The 21,067-nt window shown below is 32.2% G+C and overlaps 1 protein-coding gene across 1 annotated transcript in view; it reads right to left on the minus strand.

Moving 5' to 3' along the window:
• Positions 1–266: 266 nt before the first annotated feature.
• The window catches only part of LOC143059097 (uncharacterized), a 41,365-nt gene continuing 20,564 nt past the window's right edge, over positions 267–21,067 (minus strand). Inside the window, exons 3-8 of the mRNA XM_076232586.1 lie at positions 18,043–18,348; positions 15,781–15,899; positions 11,905–12,076; positions 3,232–3,354; positions 2,559–2,638; positions 267–1,205 (exon numbers count right to left, since the gene is read on the minus strand). Coding sequence (XP_076088701.1) covers positions 2,577–2,638; positions 3,232–3,354; positions 11,905–12,076; positions 15,781–15,899; positions 18,043–18,348 — 782 coding nt within the window. The 3' untranslated portion in view covers positions 267–1,205; positions 2,559–2,576. The remainder of the gene's footprint in view (positions 1,206–2,558; positions 2,639–3,231; positions 3,355–11,904; positions 12,077–15,780; positions 15,900–18,042; positions 18,349–21,067) is intronic.

The following is a 21,067-nucleotide window of genomic DNA, read 5'->3' on the forward strand; positions in this document are numbered from 1 at the left end:
CCTATAGAATATGCAGTTTCACAATTACTTTGAAGCTCGTCTCTGATTGCTGTAAATGTACAACAAAAACCAATCTACAAACATCAGTTGAAAAGAACTTAACTCATCAGATCAGATAAAAAAGAAAAGAATCTAAATCTTGACATACGATATATACTCATCTAAGATATATACACATCTAAGTATACTTATGACGTATTTTGTTTTTAAAATTGATGTGTTTTTCTAAAAACAAAAATAACATTTCACAGCAGTTTTATACTTTTACTTTGATAATTCATCCCTTACTTTTATTATTTGTATTTAAATTGTACATGTTGTATCACAGATCAAATTTATTCGTTCATTGTGTGTTTATTTGTGTCAGTTTGTTTTTCGATTGAGTTAAGTCATTGATATTTGATAGTGTGCTTTTCTATGTTGTGATGTTATACTACTGTTTCAGAAAAGGGGGAAGGTTTGGTACCATCAAAACGTTTAATCCCGCTGAAATTATTTGTTCCTGTCCTAAGTCAGGAATCTAATGTTCATTGGTTGTCGTTTGTTTATGTTGTTTATGTGTTTTTTAAGTGTTTCTCGTTTCTCGTTTTTTGTATAAATTAGACCGTTGGTTTTTCTCGTTTGAATGTTTTTTCACTAGTAAGTTTTTGGGCCCGTTATAGCTTGCTATTCGGTGTGAGCCTAAGGCTCCGTGTTGAAGACTGTACCTTGACCTATACTGGTTTACTTTTATAAATTGTCACTATGATGGATAGTTGTCTCATTGGCACTCATAGCACATCTTTCTATATGTTATTCTTCAGGTAAGAATCTTGTATATCTTTTGTTATGCAATGTATGGAGTATAAAATATATTCTGAATATAATTCTTTACAAAATCTTTGTAGCAATATATACAAAAATACATAAACAACAATATTCAAAAATTAAACACCGGGTTTTACAATTATCATGACTAAAAATAAAATATGTATAATGATAACTAAAAATAAAACCTTAAAGACAATAGCTGCCTAATAGTCCTCACATGCAGTAGTAACCTTGAAGTAAGGGTATATGCATTTTGTATCGTATGATATACTCTATAGAAATTGCTGGAGAGAAATTGATAGCAATGTTACATACTAGAACGAATAACTATGCATTCATCACTTTTTATACATCATGTATTCCTTTTTCTTTTCAAGTTTATGCTCAATTGTCATCTGAAATATAATTACAGATTTGCGTTATATTAATTTATTAGGGTACAGAAAGTATCAAAATTTCGTATGTTGTTGCAACACATAAAACTTTTTGTTTACACAGAATATTGAATTCTCATTTCATCTGAGATACGTTGTTATACATTTTACTTTCTACTTGAATTTATCATTAAGCGTGCGACAATGTGTAATTCTAAATAATTAATGTATGATTCAGGCAGTATGAAATTCAACGTTTATAATCAAGATGGATGTATAACAATGAACATTATTGATGATAGATTATTTCATTTTCCAAAATATTTTCCATTTTATATTTGGTAAATTGATTAATCAAACGGAACTGATGAGTTAATTGAAAGATTCAAGGTATTTACAAATATCCTCGGTGGATCATCGATATATAAATACATATAGCATGTATAGTTTCAGATATAATTTTCTTATACCTTGCCTTAATGAAGATTTTACTATGGGTTTTTTTCAAAAAAAGTGGAAAAAAGAGTATGGTTCAAAGTGCTTTCTGTCAAGCTACAAATCTTGGAAAATTGCACAAATTAGCATAGATTGGACATGATTAATCACTTTCTTTAGTGATTAAAAAGAAATCTTTGCGATAAAAATTTAAAAATTAAACATGAGAAGATAAGTTTGATAATATTCTTTAAGAAAATAACACAAAATGATGTAACAGATGTTATTCTATTGCAGAAAGTGAAAAATTTAATAAAATTTCTACACGTATTTCATTATAAAACTGTTATTATAAGAGTTATCTCCTTTTAAATGGTTCAGTTACAAAAAATAACAAGTTAAAGGAAAAAAAAATCTATACACACAAATATGTAGTTTTTGTTTACACATTTTAGGTTATGCAATTAATCAGTTATTTAAGGAATGACTGTTATATTTTTTCTGTCTATGAAGAAATAACATTAAAAAAATGGTGCGCACTGAATAACCCGCGTAGCGGGTTATTTTAAAGTGTGCACCACATGTTTTATGTTATTTCGAACAGAAAGATAACATATTACAATTATTTCTTACAATTTAATTACAAATTCTATTTTAAATCAGAGTGAACCATGACAAAACGTTGATGACGTCACGGTCACATGACTAACTTATGTCTATGGGGTGATAAACAAAACGACGTCAGCCAATCAGAAGACGCGTTACATCCAAAATTAAATTATATATATATATAGTGTTACAATAAATTGCAAACTTTTCTTACAATTTGCAAATATAGGCTAAGAGCTAAACAGATTATATACTACTATTGTACAATGCAAGATGTTGGTATACAGGTCTAGACTTAATATATTAAGAAAGTTTATCATTTTTACTTACGTATGTATTCTCGGTTTTTTAACTTTTGCTTCTTTCAGCTATGATTTCGTCAGTGTTTGTTGAGTGATAGTCAATGTTTTCTAAGAAGAAAAATCGATGAACTTGAATATGAAGTTGAATTTACCTTCAAAATTTGCATTGTCCGTTGATAAACATAGGATTGTTTATGTTATTGTGAACAATTATCGGCAGCACTATTAGCTTCTGATATACTATGGTACAAAATGTAAACAGGTAATCTCATTTTATTACCGTTTTGGGTGAGTCATCTAAGAATTTGTTGTTTATCTATCTTGAAATGAATAATGGGAAAATATGATATACGTGATAGATAATTAGCTACGCAGAAAATATATTCAGTATTGACAAGATCAATATAATTTGGTTCTGTAAGCTGTCAGTTCATTGAATTGTGTAGCTGCTGCAACCCCGCATATAACGCCTGTCTAAAGCGAATTGTATCATTCTGAAAAGGGGGCGAGGTAAATTGGTATCAGACAATAAGATATCTTTTAAAAAGTTATTTTTTCTCCGCATATTTGACTTCAATATGTTTACACACTCATATGTTTTGACAGTTTATATGTGATGACAGTTATGGAGGTGATATGCATGACGAGAGCAAATATACATATTTCGTAATAACCAAATACATTATACTACTGTGTTTTACCTTTGTGATATGTCTGTCGTCTTTTATGATATAGTACGACACAACCAACAGTTACTATCAACAAAAATGAGCAGAACAGTGGTAACAATATGACCAGTAAATTTATACTGTCTTCTTTATAGTCTACAAGACAAAATTATATATACTATATATGTATGATACTCAGCAAATATTCGTATGAATTTATTAATTAAAAAAAAAAGTAGTTATTGCCATAAACTTTATGATACCTCGTGTATTATTAATTTCTACAAAACCATGACAGTTTTTAGCAAACAAAAATAGTAACGATTCTTGTGTTTGTTTTCATTGAAATATAAATATCATTGACATAGCGCATGCGTATCTTTAAATACTATGATCAGTGTGGTGGTTGTGTAATGTAATATTGTATCCCAAATTGAAATCATTCAATTTTTAATGATTAAACATAAGATATGTGAACTCTAAAATTATAGCACTTTGAAGTACAATTACTTTTTCCAGTTGTCTCTGTTCTTTAACTGAAACAACAAACAAGCTCATCAAAGATACATGTACAGTATCAGCCTATACCTTAGTACGCCAAACCCGATTTTCGTCTGTGACACACAATTCAATAAAGTTAAATGGCTAAATAAAGTAAAATTTACCATAGTTTTGTTTTTAAATCTGCTGATCAAATCGAGAAAAAAATGAGGTAGTTGAAACGATGAATGAAACACATTTCGGTATTTAATAATCTACGCACAATAACATTATTATACAGAGTTATTAGTTATTTAAGATATACTTTCCAGACTATGCAGATTTAGATTCAGATTAAATAGTTAATTAAAGTCTCGCCACATACTAAATATGTATATTTATATTATATACAGTAAAATACATTTCAGATTAAGAAAAACAATTTACAATGTACAATGTATGTCCCAATCTTTAAAATTTACGAGACTATTTTCATGATATTATTACGTATACATTTTACCTCATAAAGCAACCCTTATACATCAGCAATTTTATATTTATTAAATCTTTTATCTTTAATCATATTAATCTTTGCAATTGTATTTTAATCAAGTGCAAAATCATTGATTTTACAGGATAATTAATGCTTAAAAAAAATTCAAGATATGCATTACATAATAACACTTGTTCTTATTACCTTTAACTTTTTACAATTTAAAAAACCATTTAATATCTACACATATAGTCTAGTATCAAAAATTGTTATCAACTGATTAACACTTTTTAGTTTAGAACCCATATCACCTATAAATGCATTTTTGCAAGTATATTTGCTACCCCCTCCCTCATGTAACATCCCTTTGCTCGGTTCTGTATATCATTGTTGGATGTGCCTTACACTTGAGTAATCCTTGATATGTTCATAACTATAAATTAACTGTTAACTAAACTTTGAATTTTTCAAAACCTAAGGCTTTTTTACCTCAGGAATAGATTACATTAGCAGTTTTTGGCAAAACTTTTTAGACCTTTTGGTGTTCAATGCTCTTCAACTTCGTACTTTATTTTGACCTTTTAAATATTTTTTGATTCGAGCGTCACTGATGAGTCTTTTGTAGACATAACGCGTGTCTGGCGTAAATATAAAATTTTAATCCTGACATCTATCTTTGATGAGTTTATTAGATTGTTGATCCTTATTTTATGACTGACTATATCATAGAGTTATAAATGGTGAATGAAACATATGATGCAGCCGCTTGCATATCATATAAAGTTGTAAAGGAACATATCTGAAGAACGGTAAAAGTGACGCTCCCAAATTTGATCTGTGTTTTGTAATAATAAGCATTGTGTATAAGTTTCATAACATTTGGTTAAGGCAAACTAACATTAGAGAACGAAAACCAATGTTGGGACGTACAGACGCTAAATGCCCCCTCAGCTACGGCGGAGCACACAAAAAAATCGTGAATATGTTGTGTATGAATCCACCATGGACTTTACATTTTACAATTAATAAACCCAATCCTCTAAGTGCAGATTTTGCTACAGTAGTTGCCATTAATTGATAGTTAAAAAATTCAGCTAATAATTAAACTAGATATTGAGGATACATATTGAATGTTGGCACCATTTAACAGAAATTCAAAATTTGCTCTATCTACTGATGTTTTTGCAAAATGCCTGATCAACACGTGAACAAAAGAACACAACAAACATACGGATTCAGTTAAGGTGAGGGTATATATAAACATTTTTATTCTGATTAAACTTACTTACAATGATAGGTTGATTGATGGGTGTTTAATGGCGCTTTCATCACTATTATGATATTTTATGGCGCGTAGAAATTTTTAGGCGGAGAAAACCAGAGTGCTCGAAGAGAACCACCGATGTTCGGTGGAGAATTCCTTTTTTTTTTTAAAGAAACAAGAATGTGTCCATAGTACACGGATGCATTATCATTTTCTATGTTCAGTGGACTGTGAAATTGGGGTCAAAAGTCTAATTTGGCAATTAAATTAGAAATATCATATCATAGGGAGCATGTGTACTAAAGTTTGAAGTTGATTGGACTTCAACTTCATCAAAAACTACCTTGACCAAATACTTTAACCTGAAACTTGCTCTATTATTTTCTATGTTCAGTGAACCGTGAAATTGGGGTCAAAAGTCTAATTTGACAATTAAATTAGAAAGATCATATCATAAGGAACATATATACTAAGTTTGAAGTTGATTGGACTTCAACTTCATCAAAAACTACCTTGACCAAAAACTTTAACCCAGTGGGAAAGCCACGGATCGATTCTGCGCCTCCTTCCATATGACGTAACGGCCAAAAAATCAAGGGCGACAATCGCGATTTTTCATAGAGGGCGACAGTATCGCGCCATCGCGGCAATTTGTTTACATCGTGTACGTGTGATTTTTCGAGAAATTTATCATTAAAGACAATTAAACTTGTGTCATTTCATCATCAATTAGTTATATAGGTAAGTTTTAAAGGTGACCATGCTATTTTTTCATCTTAGAAGATTTTATTTTACAAGAAACGAACATCTGAAAATGGCAAGTGACGTTGTGATTTGGAAGATAAAAATATTGCGGGTGTTTTCCCCTTCTGAAAATAACTGACACATTTGCATCCTATTGGCTATTTAAATATAACATGACCAAAAATAGTATCTATGATGATAGGAGTCCCTAAATATTTGCATAAATACCCATCACTCCGTGTCAAATTGTAACTGAGGCTGCGAAAAGGAAGCACATAAATCGACGCCATTTTTCAACAGATTAAGGTTTCTGAGCTCACGAAATCCTAGTATTATTACTTTTAATGGTTAGTAGAAAGATATGAATACTATCCATAACATAATTTATTGATCAGATCGGGTTATGGCTACATGTTTGCCTCTTTTCGATTCTGAAATCCAGTAAATTTCCGTAGACCACATGTAAATAAACGCCCCTTTTCCAACGGTGAATTTTGGCATGTCAATGTTAGCATTTAAATTTTAATCAAATTTTTACAGCTGTGTAAAGCATTTGTGCTGATTTGTTTGGTTGTCTCGAATAGTAAAAAGGTTAACATTTTTATTTTTGAACCCAAAAAGTGTGACAAAAAACACAAAAAACAAACAATAAAAATAGAGAAGAAAAATAACTATCCCCAGGATAAAGGGGGGTTCCAACTATATGTCCCCATTCAAACGCATTGATCGTCCCCAAAAAAGGGAGATTCCAATCCCTGGAACCCTATCCCTGGATCTGCCACTAGGAACTATGACTATTAAAACATATAAAGAATTAGAGAATTATTACTAATGCTTAAAGGAACAAGAATAGAGAAAATTTACCATGAAATAAGGAAAAAATAGAGCAAATGACATGATATATAGTCCAAATAATTATGAAGTCTGACGAGACTACTTTTTTTCTGGGACGACTTCCTATGCATCCCAGAAAAAAATCTAAATATTCCTAGCAGCAAGCCAGAGGTCTGGTCAAAATCATTTTGAACTATTGATGTGCTAATTTATATATTGAGGAAAGAGAAATTATGGACAAAAAGTATAAAAAAAAGAGACAAATGAACTTAAGGATTAAATGATAAAGAAATGCAGAACACCCCATCCAGACCCTTGTCTATGTGAACAACAGTACTATTATTTTTGCTGAATAGTGCATATGGGCATGTAAAATATCTTTTAAAGATTTCAGGTATATGAAATATTCACCAGTAGGAAAGTATAAATTCTGTCCCTCCTTCCATGCTAAAAAAAAAATTATGTGATTTATTGTTGAATTTTATTGTCACCTTCAGTATTGGCTAGGTGTTGTGGCCAGGTTTTATTGGCGTTGGATACATTTATTATCAATTACTGGTATGAAGAATTAAAGATATGAATGATTGAATGAAAAGTTATCTTTTAAATAACAGATACCTGTAAGATAATTTAATGTTGCATATTACGTTATACTTTATTTAAACATTATTTATATCTATTAAAAAGGTTGATATGTTATTATGGTGATGAATTTTAGATACTAAGTAAATGAATTTATAAGTAGAAAATTTCTCCAAACATCTGTTGGTGACTGGTGTGTATAATTATTACCTTTTCTAGAGGACCTTTTTCGGGACGTCTGGATTGGGTATTTTTTTAGCTCGGGATTGGGTATTTTTTAGCTCATGATTTCAGGATTGATCCTTCAGATTCCAGTATTTCCTTCAACATTTTTTTTTTAAATTGGGAACTCAGAAGATCATGTTTTTGTCAGTAGACAATTAAAATATATTATAATTTACCGATCATATAGCAACTCTAGAGAAGTTTGAAATTAAATTCATTTGATAATATCATCTGCATAAATTATATATTTTCAGATAACAATAGGAATAAGAAGAGCAGGATTTCTATATTGAGGATTTACATGTATGGGACAGAGGACTATTTGACTTGATTTTACTTTAAAAAACTTTTTAATTTTAACAATAGTTCTCCTTAATTGTTTAAAATACTTTTTACATATTTTTTCATTTTAACATTTTTTTTATGACTTTGTATTTATTCATTTATATTTAATAAACTTTTATTACTAAACATTTTTATATTTTCAAATATACATACAATGTGAAACACTCCCCCATTTTATATTGATAACGTGGGGTAAATGTACACGAGACACTATGCTGTTGCAATACAATATTACTTAATGTCATTGAAAAACCTGAGATTCATTGATGCAAAGCTAGCATATTCATAGGGCCCCCCTTTCATAGGAAAAAATTGGTTGATTAAATAGGGAATCACTGGAGCGGGCCCCTCTTAAGTTAGTCAGCAGCAGCAACCCCCCCCCCCCCCCCTAGAAAAAGTTCTGGATCTGTCACTGGTATCAGACATTTACATGTATGTACTGTAGTATTTGAGACATAAGAAAAATAAAAGATATAAAAAGTTAAAATGATGGTCTTTTATTCTTTATAAGGTTTGAATGACTTAAATGGAAAGTTTCTAGAATTGTTCACTTCTCTGAGGTCTCTCAAGTGGCCTATCATGACATGACCTTTCACTGTTTTGCTTCCATGTAGATTTCAAAGTGTGGTAACCCCTGCACCTAAATAAATCATTTTCAGTAGATACATTTCTCTTTTTTCAGACTTTTTGATGAAAAGTTTAAACTAATATACAAATTAGAAAAAAGAAAACTGATCAACTTGAACCCACAATATATAATTGATCCCAGGTGCTCTGGAAGAGTAAGCAGATCCTGCTCCTTGTGTAGAATTATGAATGAGATGTCTATGTGCCCTTTTTCCTAGATATGTAAACACATGATTTTGCAAATTATTGCAATTGTGTGCTTTTAGAATGGATTAAAATGTGTGGAAAGGTATTCTATTGCAGAAAAATCAGCACACAGATATAGGAATGGTATGATTCTTAATAAACTATAGATCCTGAGTCCAAGATTTGTTTTCCTGTAGATTGGTGTAAAATAAAAATGTGGGTCAAGCAGTTATATCAATGCAACAAAACAGGATCACCAAAATCAGAGTGAGACATTCATATACGATTTTTAAAGTAGACATTGGATTTATTGGAAGTGATAGCATTTTGTTAATGCTTTGGATGGTCATATACATGGTCATATACATGTAGCTCTTACATGTATTAAGAATTTGATGTATTAGGCATCCTATTGAATGTTAATCTCAAGTTCTCAAGAGTTGAATATGTCCCAGGGCCAAGACACACTCAAACATGAATAGTTAGTCACAGTGTATATATCAGGTTGCTTGATAAGCAGGGTAATGACAGACATTTATAAACATGTGTGAGTGTTAACTTCCCACTTGCCTAGTATTTTTTATATAAACAAGAACAAAATATGAAAATTATTGATGCATCAGTAGTAGGCAGGCAATATTTGTTGATTGGTACATGTACTTTTTAAAATTGACAAGTTGAAACATTTCAGATTTATAATAATTTACAGAATCAAAGAATGACTGTAACCATTACCCTAAAAATTGGCTTAAAACAAAGACTACCTGAATGCTTACACTTTGCACTTTTGCATGCTTATTCAGACAACAACTTTTGACTAGCTGATTTTTTTTGTTGAAAAAAGGGGGGTAGGTCTACTTCCAAACAATGGAAGTTAATATTTATACGGACAAATTCGTTCATAGATTAAACCAGTTTCAATGTACTACATAAATCTCGCCCATAAATCTGTTATACAACAGCAGCATAATTAAATAACTACAGAAAATGTGATACGAGGAGTTTGAGCAACTTGTAAACATCAACAAATGACGGTGTCAAGCCTTCCACCACTCAACATTTTAAGTAAAATATATTTAAAATCCTGAAAACATCATCACCCTTCGTTGTCTCAATCAGTTTTGTGCTTAGAATCTGTAAAATATGACATAATTTGCTTGATTTTGCACCGAAATAACTCCCAAAACGTCTGAAAAATGTTGAATTTTGACCTCCGGTTGAAGTATTTATTATGTAAACAAGACTCAGAGTGACGGGGAATCCTGTACATAGTCATGTGCCCATATGTTTCTAGGTCACATTTATTTATATCTCGACCAATGAAAAGCTTTAGGATGCATTTGTGTCAGTTGTTTGTAGTCGTGGGGATTACCCGCGGTTTTTTGGAAATCAACGGAGGTAGTCTTTTGGTTTATCATATTTCAGTAACGGAGCACTTATTTGAATACCGAATTTGGCAGTCGTGTGACAAAATCTATTCTAATGAAAAATTAACCTCAAATACTGATGGATGATACGTTGTTTTAATAGATTTAATGTCTGAAGCACAGGCTACGTTTTTGTTTACACGCTGGTTACAGCGCCACCTCAAAATTTTTAGATTATGTCCCCTTTCCCGCGGGACTACCGGAAGTAGCTCTTCAATGTCACTGGCTTTCCCACTGAACCTGAAACTTGCACTATTATTTTCTATGTTCAGTGGACCGTGAAACTGGGGTCAAAAGTCTAATTTGGAAATTAAATTAGAAAGATCATATCATAGGGAACATGTGTACTAAGTTTGAAGTTGATTGGACTTCAACTTCATCAAAAACTACCTTGACCAAAACTTTCACCTGAACGAACGGACGGAAGGACGGAAGGACGGACGCACAGACCAGAAAACATAATGCCCCTCTACTATCGTAGGTGGGGCATAAAAATCTGACAAAGCAGATATTACTTTTGTATAAGATGCGGACGTAGGAAATAATTTTGTTTGAAACAATGTTAGAATGCATCCATTACTAAGATAGTGTAATATACATAATGGTTTACTTTTTAAATGGTTACTTGGATGTAGAGTTGTCTCATTGGCACTACCACCACATCTTCCTATATCTATGTATATATATTTTTTTCTTTTTGTTTGAACGAAATGGGAGTGGGTTATTGAAACACATATGTATTTTATTAGACCAACTAATTTTAGGGTTTATATATGTTATACATAAAAATACCTTTTTCTTTAAAACAACTAGGCGAAGAAGCAGAAAAAATATGCATTTGCTTTACAACAGGAATAAGTCGATAATGCAAATATTCAGCATAACAGGTACAAATGTAGGAGGTCGATCTTTCGTTTTCTGCCGTAGTTTGGTTAGGATAAAAAAAATGTTTCATAAACAGTTGGGGAAGATTTCAAAGTAATGAAAACCGTTTGGGTCTATTAGATTTCATAAAACAGTGCCTTGTTTGGAAACAGATGTTAACAATTCAAATATTCAAATTTTCCATTTTTCCTTCGGGATCTTTACAGACATATATGGGATTATATTTCACGTCAGTATCTTTTATCAGCTTAGCAAACAGGCGAATGGAATATAGGACAATGACAGGGAAAGGAGTCATTATCCCCTGTGAAGCCCGATTAACAATTATATTTTTTGGAGTGTCCAGGTATAAAACGAATTAACATTTGTATCTTCACATGAGTTATTGGCTCATATCTCCTGTGAAGGTAATCAATACATGCAGAATTAACAAAGATATTTTGTGTTCTCTACTAAATCTTTTAAAAATAGTTGCAATATAGCAGATGTTTCAATTGTTGTATTTATCTATCTATGAATCTTATTTTATGCTTGCATGTAGTAAGACGCTAATAAAATGAGTCTGAATCTTGTTCACTATATACTGATTACATAATTAAAGGCTAAAGACATACTTTTGCATTGTATGAATTGTTCGACATGTACAGGATAATGACCAATCAATTTGCAGACTATAGTTGGTTGCAGGTCACATTCAATTTCGCTTCCTAAAGTGTAAATCAAGTTGACCTCAAGATAAATTGTATAATTATTTACGGAATCCACTTCAAAGTTAAACTGTTTGTTCTGGAAAAAATAGACAAAGACATATCATAACAAAACAACACAAATAAAACTAGAATAAATCGTTAAATTGAAGTTAAGTAAATATGTTAGAAACTAGTCTTCATTTAATAACGTTTCTTCTTGCCTTTACCAAAACACTTACTATAATCCGTTCACATTCTATAAATCTTCAACAATAAATTATCAAAAATCAAATTCCATATGCTATATTTTATATCTATATCAGGTCTTTAAAAATAATCATCGATATGTGATCTTTGATTATTTTTTTTAAGTTGTCCACGGTACATTTTGGATCCTTTATACAAATGTAGCTTGATGTTCAGTGTGAGCCAAGGTTCTTAGTTGAAACGTACATTGACATATAATTCATGAGAATGGAAATGGAGAATATGTCAAAGAGACAACCAACCGACCAAAGTTCAGACAACAGCCGAAGGCCACCAATGGGTCTTCAATGGTTTACTTTTACAAATTATGACTTTGATGGAGATTTGTCTCATTGGCACACATCTTCTTAATATATATATATATATATTATAATATTTTTAAATTTGCAAACTACATTTCACATCAAATAATAACAGTTCGTTAAAATATTGTCACTAGCGCTTTCATGCCTTCTGGCAATCTTCAGGCGACGTTTTAACAATGTCCTTGACGACACTGCCGTTGGTTACGTTTATTACGTTACAATAACGGTAAGGGGAGATAAATCAAACGTGTTTACGTAGATCCGTTTAATTTTGGCTGAAAGTCCTTTATAAAGTGTGCTTCCTTTGCCAGTCTTTTATATTTGTTCGATTCGCTCATTTTATAGAACGGATATACGGTAAATTTTCCACTACTACACGTTTCGAAATGTTCGCTCACATCTTGCATTAAATATTATCTACAGATCTCTGGTACAGCTATGGGAACAAAAGTTGCTCCCACATACGCAACTCTCGTGATGGGATTTCTGGAGGATAAAATGTATCAACAAGTTGAAAGTGAATTTGATACAGCTTTTAAAGTGTACGTAAAATCGGAATGGAAGCGATTCTTAGACGACTGTTTTATCATTTTAAACAAAAGTCACAATTTAGAGAAGTTTCATAGTCTGATAAACACATTACATCCTTCGATTAAATTTACCATCGAATCTAGCGAAGAAAGACTGCCATTTCTAGATATTTTAATATTAAAGAATGGAACAACCTTAACCACAGATATATATTATAAGAAGACGGACACCCACCAATACCTGAATTTTCATTCCTGTCATCCTTCGCATACGAAAAGAAACATCCCGTTTTGTCTAGCACGACGTGTATGTACAATTGTGAGTGGTGATTTCACGAAGGAATTACGTTTGAATGAACTAAAGGTGTTTTTGAAAGAACAAAACTATCCAAACCCACTAATAGAAAAGGGAATAGAAAAGGCAAAAGCAATACCAATGACGGAACTCAGGTCCACAGCACGTAAAGAGAGTAATACAGAACTATCCCGTTTGTTAGCACTCATTACCCGTACAATCCTGACATATTCAACGTCATAAAAGCAAATTTGCCAGTTTTACAAAAAACGAAAAAATTAAAAAAGCTTTTCCCTACAAAAAAAATCCTGAAAAGTAAAAGACAGCCTTTAAATCTTAAAAAGATTTTAACAAGGGCTAAGTTTTATGACCCAAATGGAATACAATACAACGTTTCAAAATGTAATGACCCTAGATGTGGTCTTTGTGAATATATGGCAACCGGCCCGCAAATAACATTGAAAAACGACCAAACCATTGTTCCAAATGCAGACATGAATTGCAAAACGGTAAACCTTATTTACTGTATTGTATGCAGCACTTGCAAGGAATGGTACATCGGACAGACTGGTAACTCAATTTGTCAAAGAGTTCGTGTTCACAAACAACAGATACGAGATCCATCCACACGAATGCAAGATGTGAGCGAACATTTCGAAACGTGCAGTAGTGGAAAATTTACCGTATATCCGTTCTATAAAATGAGCGAATCGAACAAATATAAAAGACTGGCAAAGGAAGCACACTTTATAAAGGACTTTCAGCCAAAATTAAACGGATCTACGTAAACACGTTTGATTTATCTCCCCTTACCGTTATTGTAACGTAATAAACGTAACCAACGGCAGTGTCGTCAAGGACATTGTTAAAACGTCGCCTGAAGATTGCCAGAAGGCATGAAAGCGCTAGTGACAATATTTTAACGAACTGTTATTATTTGATGTGAAATGTAGTTTGCAAATTTAAAAATATTATTATATACATTCTGTACACCGTGTTTATTTACTTTTGCTATATATATATTATATATATATATCTTTTATTTGCTTGTCCCTACACCTATAGTCTTTTTATTTAAGGTCCTGGTGTCCTATCTAAAAAAATGAGGTCATTGTCAAAGGTCAAGGTTGTGTTTTGAATTTTATTTCTTGCTTATTTGTTCATTCTCTGATTATTTAGCATTAGCTATATAAGAAATAGTGGAAATTGTTTGTTATATTGTGATGAAGATATAATGTATTTGACCTGACACAATTCAAAGATATCTTATAAGAGATGTTGACCCTGAAATGTTTATTTTAGGTAAATTAATTTTGACTTCAGAATGGTAAATCATAAAAGCAAAAGGTCTTTTAAAAAATGTTAATTGACATGTGACCTTAAAAAATCCTAACCAGAAGTGACCTTGAGTGAACCGGAAGTATTCATGTTTGCACTTGTTTTATGGCAAAATACCTAAAAACCATATATTTGGTATAGCCATACATACATATTTCATATATTTACAATGTTTAAACTTTAAACTGCAAATAAGCTATGAAATCGAGGTCAGGTGAATACAGAGCGTGCAAGTATATACCTGATGTTCAGTAGTTGTCGTTTATTGGTGTGGTTTATAAGTGTTTCTCGTTTCTCTTTTTTCTCTATAAATTATACAGGTTTTTTTCCCGTTTGAATGGTTTAACACTAGTCATTCTGGGGCCTTAAATTTACAGCTCGCTGTTCAGTGTGAGGCAAGGCTCCGTGTCGAGGACAGTACTTTGACCTATAATTGTTTACTTTTACAAATTGTGACTTGGAAAGCAAGTTTTCTCATTGGCATTCATACTACATCTGTTTTATATAGATCTATCAACATATAATACTCACAATAAATAAATACTGCAAATGACAAACAAGCAATACATTCTTTTCAAGCATTCGCTATTATCTTGAACTCAAAATAAGGTCAAAGACAATTAACATATGACAGATGGGAATAACATAAAATAATATGCAATGACTGCTCAGTTTCCGGTTATAAAAATATGTCTGAGAAGATACACATGTGTACCTTTAGACTGTTATCTTTCTATTCAGCGTGTTACAAATCCGGCTAAGTGTCTCAGCATAAAACACACACAATGGTTCCTATGCGTATTACATAACCATATTCCAGTCATGATATGAAACATCCGTTAGATATTATATACATTAACCACTATTTTGATATATTTTAATATGATTGATTGGTTGTTTATTGTTTCACGTCCAGTGGTAAGTATTTCCTGCATGTTCAATAAACACAATAAATAGGTCCTGTAATAACGTTGGGCGTCGTATTGCTATTGGAATAGTTGAGTATGTTAATAATGGACTACATCTAAAAATTGAAATCAACACAATTACCTTTTCTTTTACTTACCTGTATTTCAATTGTGCAATTTGGTAGGGGAAAAACTTTTGTAAAATGTAACTGTATAAAAGTACTTCCTTCTGTAGTGTAATTGTACAAAACATGTGTTGTTTTATCACTAGGCGGATCTGGAAAAATATAACAAAGTATCATATAATTAAAGTCTGTTCTATTCCACGAGAACGTTTTTAGATAATCTTGTATGTACATGGCTTATTATAACTGTTTCAAAATCATCGATTGAGTGTTGGATATCAACTTCTATAATAAGTTTTAATTATAGGAAGTCACCAACAAAAATTACACTGGTATGATGAGAGGGCAATAGTTAACATGTTAACAACACCTCGATTTTGGCAAAAACCGTTAATAACAAATTCAAAAATGCTGATATAACAGTTACCATCCATTTTTATTCTATCCTTTTTCACAAATCAACCGAATAAAGCAATGGAAAAGAGAAATGCACACCTTCAATATTCAATCACCATTTCCATCTCCAAGTCCCAAGAACTCTGAGCTGGTATAGAAAAAAGCCTTTGACCCATCTTTACATTTCTAAAGTCTTAGGCTAGCAAATTTGGCATAAATTTGAGAACCAAGTTCTCATTTTTGGTCTCTTTTACCAAGCCACACTGTTCATTTGTTTTTCAATTGCGAATTAACTTTACTTCATTTTTCATCAACTCCATTCAGGTGCTCTGGGTCAATGTAACTTATCAAACATTCTATATCATCTTTATTGTTTTTATCTTGGGACTGACCAGTGTGTCAGCTGGATCAGAAGTGGCCATTCATGTTAACGGGGTGATCATTATAAATAGGAGATAGAAATCAACTTCATTAGTTAGAGGTATAGGTGGAGGGTTGAGATCTCACAGAACCTGGTAAACACTGTCGCATGTGTTGCACCTGTCCCAAGACCGGAACCTCTGCCATAGTCCTGTATTTTGTTTTATTCATTATTTTGGTTCAATTTTATGTTTCGGGGTTTATTGTGACGTTAATTTTATATAAACTTCTACTCATATTTGTTCAGGAAACGACCATTTAACCTCTGCCCCTCCCCTGTTTTGAAGTTACATGATTGTTCCCTTAGTAGCTAGTTCAGCCTGCCTCCTGGTGCAAGATTTCCTCTCTGTGTTGAAGCATAATTTTGTGTTTGCCTTGGGATGTTTTCTTCTCTGTGGTCATGATCGGTGTTGTTGTTTCTTCGACATATTCCCCATTTCCATTCTCAATTTTATTTATTTTACTATACTCAAAGATCTCAAAAGACAGTTTTATATATGAAGTGTATGTCACTCCTTTGATGAAGCAACGCAAAGAAAGAGAGGGACAGCACATTAAATGTGATTATTGTGAATCTTAAAAGTTCTGATAAATAACAGTTAGGATCAGTTCACTGAGAAAAAATTTGTCAAAAAACAATGAACACTTTAAGTGTCAAGTAATAGATAACAGGAATTCCATTTGAAAATTAAACAGTTAACGACCTTGCAAATTTTTACAGAAAAGATAACATACAATGTGTTGAAAACAATTATCAGTTTAATTTTATCTCAATATAACAGTTAACCACACCTTGTAAAAGCCTAAAACAGGTTAACATAAAAAGGTATTGCCCCCCTCCCCTCCCTCTATAATTTAACTTCAAGGTATGGATTCTTTTAAACACGCTTCATTAAGGTTACAATGAAGTAATTATTTCAATAGGCGACAAGGGTAGCCTTTTATGGGTCCTGCGTTTTCACTATTAATGATCCGTTATTAAAACTGTAAAATACTGAATTATCAACACATGTGGGTGTGATTAAAACTGCAAAACTAATATGGTGAGTATAAATTGTGTAAGGTTACTCAATGGTTCCGGAATTTTCAAAAAAGTATGAATGAAAAACACCCCTTGCTTAATTTTGCACAGACAATGCTTCTCGTCACATGCAGATAGTTTCCCTACATTTCTTTCTTTTACTACATCAATGGCCAACACTCATTTCTCACGATTTCAATGTTGTTTTCTCATTACCAGGGCAGCAGCAAAATAAAATTACTGCCTATTATCTTCGAAATGAAATATTGGTTGCGCCAGTAATCTATAACTCATTCCTTTTAACAATAACGCAAAGACTCACAGCAGTATGAATGGAATAGGACACATTTAAAATTAAATACGGGGGCTAAACGTAATTTTCACATGAAAAACTATATATACACAAACTATATGCATATATAGCTATGTAAGAAATTTCCTTACACTTTTTTACTTACATTCAAAATTTTCACTATCAATATCTAGACCTTTTGTACATGCCTCGAAGCTATACTGACATTGGTATATTGCTGTAACATCAGACACTGTGAGGTTCTTAATCAATAAGCTAAATTCATTTGTTGGTGTTAATATTTCTGTATATTTAGAAGGCTTGTCCAAATGTCCGTTATAGGCAATCAGTTCTGCACCTTTTGACCACTGTCGTGGCATGTTATTATCTATAGTGTCTACATTTTGGATGGTGCAAGTAAGAGTCATCGTCCCGCCTATTCTTAAAATTCCTGGTCTAAGTTCCCATGTCACTACAAAAAAGAATTTTACTGAACATGCTTTAGTTGATAAAATGTGTTGAACAAAGCTAAGTTTAAAATGTGTTCTAAATAAATAATTAACATAATGATTGCTTTATTTCTATTTCCGGAAGCGGGCCACTTACATGCACTGATAAATAAGTATTGCGTATGGTGTATAATAATTGCTTACTTACATGTCAAATGTATTTCGTTGGATAGTTGTCTCATTGGATATCATACCATCATATATTTGGCTTATTTGCTATAGACATTTGTCCCAAGATCATCCTAACTCAGACTCTTTACCTTCTCCTCATTAGGTATAAACATTTGTCCCAAGATCATACTACATTTTTGTAACTCAGACACTTTTCCTTCTCCTCATTACATATAGACATTTGTCCCAAGGTAATCCTAACTCAGACTCTTTACCTTCTCCTCATTAGATATAGACATTTGTCCGAAGATAATCCTAACTCAGACACTTAACCTTCTCCTCATTAGGTATAGACATTTGTCCCAAGATCATCCTTACACAGACGCCTTTCACTCTCCACATTTGGTAAAGATATTTATCCCAAGATCGTTCTAACTCACACGCTTTATAATCTCCTCATTTGGTATACACATTTGTCCCAAGATAATCATAATTCAGACACCTTACATTCTCCATATTTGGTAAATATATTTGTCTCAAGATAACAGACAGCCTAATTCAGACGCTTTACATTCTCCTAATTTAGTATACACATTTGTCCCAAGCTTAACATTGTCTTTATTTGTTATAAACATTTGTCCCAAGATCATCCTAATTCAGACGCTTTACATTCTCTCCATTTGCTATAGATATTTGTCCCAAGCTTAACATTGCCTTTTTTTGTTATAAACATCATGAACATTTGTCTCAAGATCATTCTCATTCAGACGCTTTTTATTCTCTTCATTTGCAATAGACATTTGCCCCAAGTTAATTCTAATTCAGACACTATACATTCTCCTCATTTGATATAGACGTTTGTCCCAAGATCACTACAATTCAGACACTTTACATTCTGCTCATTTTGGTAAAGATATTTTACATTCTCTTCATTTGGTATAGATATTTGTCCCAAGATCATTCTATTTCAGACGCTATACATTCTCCCCATTTGGTTGACATATTTGTTCCAAGATCATCCTAACTCAGACCCTTTACATCCTCCTCATTTGGTATATAGATATATATATATGTCCCAAGATTATCCAAACTCAGCATGCTCAGACTATTTACATTCTCCTCATTTGGTAAAGATATTTGTTCCAAGATCATAATAAATCAGACGCTTTACATTCTCTTCATTTGGTATAGATATTTGTCCCTAGATAAAAGACAGCCTTATTCAGACGTTTTACATTCTCCTCATCTGGTATACACATTTGTACAAATGTTAATCCTAATTCAGACGTTTTACATTGTCTTTATTTGTAATAAATATTTTCCTTAAGATCATCCTTATTCAGACGCTTTATATTCTCTTCATTGGTAAAGATATTTGTCCCAATATCATCTTAATTTAGACGCTTTACTTTCTCCTCATTTGGTATAGACATTTGTCCCAAGATCATCACAATTCTGACACTTACATTCTCCCCATTTAGTAAAGATATTTATCCCAAGATAAAAGACATCCTAATTCAGACGCTTTAAATTCTCCTCATTTGGTATCGATATCTGTCTCAAGATCATCATAATTCAGACGTTTGACATTCTACTTATTTAATAAAGATATTTGTCCCAAGATCATTCTAATTTAAGATGATTTACATTCTCCTCGATTGGTAAAAATATTTGTCCCAAGATAAAACTATTTCAGACGCCTTACATTCTCCTCATTAGGTATAGATGTTGTCTCAAGATCATCCTAACTCAGACGCTTTACATTCTGCACATTTGGTTTAGATGTGTGTCCTAAGATCATCCAAAATCAGCCGCTCTACAATCTCCTCATTTGGTAAAGACATTTGTCCAAAGATCGTCCTAACTAAGACGCTTTACATTGTTATCAAAGGTACCAGGATTTTACATCCTACTCATTTGGGATAGACATTTGTCCCAAGATCATCCTAATTCAGACGCTTTACATTCTTTTTAATTGGTATAGATATTTGTCCCAAAATCATCCTAACTCAGACGCTTTACATTCGCCTCATTACTAAAGATATTTGTCCCAAGATCATTCTAATTCAGACGCCTTACATTCTCTTCATTTGGTAAAGATATTTGTCCCAAGATAAATGACAGCCTAATTCTGACGCTTTACATTCTCCTCATTTGTTAACGATGTGTGTCCAGATATCATCCTAATTCAGACACCTTACATTCTCCACATTTGGTACAGATATTTGTCCCAAGATAACAGACAGTTTATTTCAGACGCTTTACATTCTCCTCATTTGGTAAACACATGTGTCCCAAGATCATCCTAATTCAGACGTTTTATATTCTCTTCATTTGGTACATAAATTTCTCCCAAGATCATCATAACTTAGATGCATTACATTCTGCTCATTTACAATAGATATTTGTCCCAAAATCATCCTTATTCAGACGCTATACATTCTCTTCACTTTGTACAGATATCCCCCCCCCCCCCCCAAGATCATTCTCATTCAGACGCCTTATACTCTCTTCTTTTGGTAAACATATTTCTCCAAAGGTCTTTCTAACTCAGACGCTTTTATTGTCCTC

Source organism: Mytilus galloprovincialis, chromosome 14 (assembly GCF_965363235.1).
Source record: "Mytilus galloprovincialis chromosome 14, xbMytGall1.hap1.1, whole genome shotgun sequence".
Taxonomy (NCBI): Eukaryota; Metazoa; Mollusca; class Bivalvia; order Mytilida; family Mytilidae; genus Mytilus; species Mytilus galloprovincialis.